Source organism: Garra rufa, chromosome 22, assembly GCF_049309525.1.
Source record: "Garra rufa chromosome 22, GarRuf1.0, whole genome shotgun sequence".
In the NCBI taxonomy this organism is placed as follows: Eukaryota; Metazoa; Chordata; class Actinopteri; order Cypriniformes; family Cyprinidae; genus Garra; species Garra rufa.
This window is the reverse complement of record NC_133382.1, coordinates 31139476-31144577: the sequence shown is the minus strand read 5'-3', so window position 1 is coordinate 31144577 and position 5102 is coordinate 31139476. Positions and strand designations below refer to the sequence as shown.

General features: G+C 39.6%; 1 protein-coding gene across 1 annotated transcript; it reads right to left on the bottom strand.

Annotated features, from left to right (window-relative positions):
• Window positions 1-782: 782 nt before the first annotated feature.
• On the bottom strand, window positions 783-4630 carry gpr142 (G protein-coupled receptor 142). Its single transcript, XM_073827819.1, has 2 exons — window positions 4494-4630; window positions 783-1735 (listed from the first exon to the last, which is right to left on the bottom strand). Exons 1-2 carry the CDS (start codon window positions 4624-4626, stop codon window positions 783-785), a joined length of 1086 nt encoding a protein of 361 aa, XP_073683920.1. The 5' UTR covers window positions 4627-4630.
• Window positions 4631-5102: the final 472 nt, after the last annotated feature.

The window sequence follows — 5102 nt, the reverse complement described above, 5'->3', positions numbered from 1 at the left end:
TATAACTTCTGAATGGTTTGGCCAAAAATCACAAAACGTGATTAGATTCAGTACAGCATGCCAAGTCGAACCATATCAAATTTTCCCATATCAGCCATTTTGGGTTTCGGCCATTTTGAATTTTGTCATAAAATGCTATATTTTATGAACTCATTGATGTATCTGTATGAAACTCAGTATGTTTCGTACAGATACACAGGACTACCTTAATTTTTTTTTTTGAAACTTTTTGAACTCCTTCTAGACCGTTGGTCTAGATCATCTTCAAACCATGCTGACAAAAAGTTAGGGATTTTGTGTCGATATACAAAATAATTTATCGCATCAACAGATTTACTGGAATCATGCCAAACTGCATCTGAGGCTGTATCTCTGCTAAACTTTGACCTATTGACACCAAACTCTGTGTGTGCCATTGTCACCCCACACAGAACACACTACATTGCCACATATTGGTCAAAAGTGAGAAGCCTTTAAATCACATTACTAGAGGTTGTATTTATGATTTTTGGTCCCTTAATTGCTGCTTGCAGCTATATTGCTTATTTTTGTTTTCTTTGCACACAAAAAAGTATTTCCGTAGCTTCATAACATTACAGTTGAACCGCTGATACTTTTCTGGGCCTTGAACGTCTAAGCAAGGTCAGAAAGCTCTCGGATTTCATCAAAATGATCTTAATTTGTGCTCCGAAAATGAACGAAGGTCTTACTGGTTTGGAATGACACTAGGGTAAATATGACAGAATGTTTATTTTTGGGTGAACTATCCCTTTTTAGCAGAACTACATCTTGATGTCTGCCCTTTTGGGAGAGAGAGGGGTGATTTCTCGCTGGGAACGTTTGGAGCTGGAAATAGAAGAAGTGGAGGCATTAGCAGCGGTGCGCTGATGACGCAGAGGGTGGCGTGGGTGCAATGGCCCCCCACGGAACAACAGGACGTCCCTCACTGCTGCTCTAAAGGGTTTGCTGACAAAACAGTACAGAAAGAAATTCACCGCAGTGTTCAGCATGGCTAACATGTTGGCCAAGTCGTATGCTAGATGTACCCGCCAATCGTTGTGCACCGATGACACGTAGAGATGGTAGAGTACCACTCCGGTACGAGGCGCCCACAGGACAGCAAACACAGAAGTCACTGCTAGGAGCATAGCTGTGGTTTTACCCAGCTTGCCTGGCACTGCCAGCTGCTGCCCACTCTCGTCTTGACACATCTGCTGCCGCCGTCTTTTCCGGAGTCTCAGGATGATCAAAGAGTTCAGTACCAGGAAGATACAGCATGGAAGAAAGTAAATAATAGTCACGTGAGTCCAAATCAAGGCAGTATCCAAGCTGTTAGGCGCACGGCTGACCCTCCACATGTCCGACCACCAGAAGAACGGCACACCAGATGCCAGCGCCAATGTGAACACCACTGCGATTATCCGCCGGGCCCGTGCCGGGTAACTAATCTGCCGGTGGAGTAGTGGGTGGCACAAAGCTACATAGCGATCCACCGTGAGGGGTACGGTAGCCCAGATGGATGCGTGATTGGCGGAAAACTCCATCATACTGACCGACCTCAGCAGCAGCACAGGAACGTCACGATGAAACACGGCCGTTTCCAACAGGAAGCCCACGAAGATGATGAACAGCTGGCTGAGGATGTCCGAGCCGGTTAGTGCAAGAAGATACACGTACAAGGCCTTCTGAGTACGAACAGCCAGCCGGTAAAGAGCCACCAGGGTCAGGATGTTCACTAGGAAAATGAGACAACAGAATTAGAAAGAAGAATCAGGTAGAGGAGGATGGACAAGGCATAAACAGTTGGGGAATGAGGCCAAAGAAGGGAGATGCAGAAGACGGAGATAGAAATCAAGGGCATGGAGGGAGTTGACACAGCAGGATTGATGGGAAGTAAAAGATTAGGGGGTCATATTTACAGAACATGCCGGCCCACGGGAACCTTTGCCCTGGTTTTCCACAAAGGAAAGATTAAACTCGAGTGAATTTGGGCTGATTTTGCTGGTTGACACAACAGGAGATAAGTGTATTTTAAGTGTTTTTAAAGATTTATATAACAAAGCTATTTATAGAAAAGACATCTCCATTACTTAAAGGGATAGTTCACCCAAAAATAAAAATTAACCTTCGTTCATCTTCGTAACACAAATTCAGATGTTTTAGATTAAATCCAAGAGCTTAGATTTCATCAAAAATATCTTAATTTGTCTTCCAAAGATAAACAAAGGTTTTACAGGTTTGGAACGACATAAGGGTGAGTAATCATTTTTGGGTGAACTATCCCTTTAACAGACAGTAGAATGAAATTTGATAAAACTACGGAGAGTTTAATTCAACGGAATAAAAAAGAAAAAGAAAAAAGAAAATATGATTTCTCATTCACCTTTACCTTCATATGCTGTTTTTTTTCCCATCAAACTTTACTTACCACGTCATACCACAATTAAAAAAATATTCTGTTATCATTTGCTCACCCTTGAGTTGTTTTCTAAACCAATATCACTTGCTTTCTTTTGTGGAACATAAAAGAAGTGTCTATTTGTCTATACAATGTTTTGCACCCCTCTGATTTTCATTCAGTGGACAAAAACATTTGAAACACTATTCATAATGTTTCTATTGTGTTCTGCAAAAGTAAGCAAGTCATGCAGGTTTTTATTTTTTAAGTAACCTAGAGAGATCCCATAATATATGCTAGTAAACTGGTTTCAATTGGCTGTTGTGGACACCAAGCATCTGTCTGTGACCCTGGTCTGATTTATAGTAGCAGTTTATGGGTGGTTTTCAAATGAGTCTCTAATTAATTGTTATTTGTATTGATTGGTTTATCGATCTTCTTTCTGTCCTCAAGCAGCTGTCAGTCTCTCTCAGGATTGGTGCAGTAAAATGTTTGTGGATACTTAATGATTTCTTGTCTGGTCTGATGTGTGTCTCATTGAATGAATCTACCATGACCTTCCTCCATCAAAAGACTCAAGGTGAAGAAGATCCATTTAACCATTTTTTTTTTTTGTATGGAACAGTTTTTGTGACATGGTCGATTAAAAAAAAAAAACCTTTTATTCTTTTGTATTCAGGAGAAAGTCATACAGATTTAAAACAACTTGAGGGTAAATAATAACAGAATTTATATCCCTTTAAAGGGATAGTTGACCCAAAAATGAAAATTTGATGTGTATCTGCTTACCCCCTGGGCATTCAAGATGTAGGTGACTTTGTTTCTTCAGTAGAACACAAACAAAGATTTTTAACTCAAACCGTTGCAGTCTGTCAGTCATATAATGGCAGTCAATGGTTAGCAAATCTTTTAGAGTAAAAAAACATACAGACAAAACCAAATTAAACCCGTTAATTTAGCCATTATAACACTGACAAACTGCAACGGTTTGAGTTAAAAATCTTTGTTTGTGTTCTACTGAAGAAACAAAGTCACCTACATCTTAGATACCCTGGGGGTAAGCAGATAAACATCAAATTTTCATTTTTGGATCAACTATCCCTTTAAGGTTAAATATACTATAAATAATCATATGCAAAATTTAAAAACCAGCCTTACTGCAATGCCTTTGAATTTCATTCCAATTTTGTTTCAATTTCATCTTGCTTCCCTAAATTAAATCCAAAGTTGCTACCTAATATGCATTCTCAATTCAATTCTCAATGGCGCATGACCCTGATCTTAAAGGATTAGTTAGCTTCCAGAATAAAAATTTCCTGATAATTTACTTGCCCTTATGTCATCTAAGATGTTCACGTCTTTCTTCAGTTGCAAAGAAATTAAGGTTTTTGAGGAAAATATTCCAGGATTTTTCTCCATATAGTAGACTTCAATAGTGCCCAACGGGTTGAAGGTCAATGCAGCTTCAAAGGGCTCTACACAATCCCAGCCCAGGAATAAGGGTCTTTTCTAACGAAACGATCAGTCATTTTCTAAAAAAAAAATGGTTAGTTAGTTCTTCTTCTGTGTACTTTGATTAAAAAAAATGTAGGGCATGGAGAAAAACTCTTCCTTTTCCTATCTTATTTTCTCCTCCGACTTCAAATCATCCAACATTGTTATTTTACCCTTTTATTATGACTTACTTGCGTTTAACTTTCTTTGCATGTTTGCTTTGTTAACACTGGATCGGTCCGCCTACATCACACGTGCACGATTACATAATGCATGAGGTCAAGCTAGTGCAAGATGAGCATTTGTGGTTAGAAAGTATATACATTATTTTTTTTAGACAATGACTGATTGTTTCGTTAGTTAGTTAGTTAAGATCCATATTCCTTGGCTGGGAGGCCTTCAAAACTGTATAGAAACTGCAGTTTGGACCTTCAACCCATTGGCCATTATTGAAGTCCACTATATGGAGAAAAATCCTAAAATATTTTCCTCAAAAACCTTGATTTAGGGGTGAGTAACTTATAAGGACATTTTTATTCTGGAAGTGAACTAATCCTTTAACTGACCCACGTTTATAAGTATTAAAATGCACATCTCATACCTGGCACTCCAACACACAACAGAGTACTGTAGTAGACGACAGGGATGTAAGCCAGCACACACTCTGACCTCTCCTGAGCGCTTCTCTCATCCTCCTGCTGGCCGGACGCTGTGCCATTGCGCCAGTCAATCATGGCCTCTGAGATCCTCTTGTGAAAGGAAAGAGAACAGGAAGGAAACCTTAAAACTTCAATATCAGAATATGACCTCAAACATTTGCCCAACAACTGACATCAATGTGAAATAAACCTTATTGTGTTTATATCACATGGATGAAGAGGTAATGCATTTCAGAATGGAATTTTACTATGCTCTGGTGCCCTCTTATCAGGTCACTGGGTTAATGACAAAGGCAGCTTGCCCTCACAGGTTAAAAACAGTCAATTAGAGACAGATGGAACGAGTGCACAACACTCTCGCTCATTTACTCATCTTATCTTTCCACTTTCTACCTTTCCTTCTGTGTTTAACTTTGATTACTCCCATAACTGCTCCCTCCTGAGAGGATGAGCTGATCAGCTCTGTGCCAAACATGTTTATTTGCTTTCAGACCCAGTGCAGAGAGTGGAAATGATTGCTTTGCTCTGTATATTTCCTTTTACCTCATGAC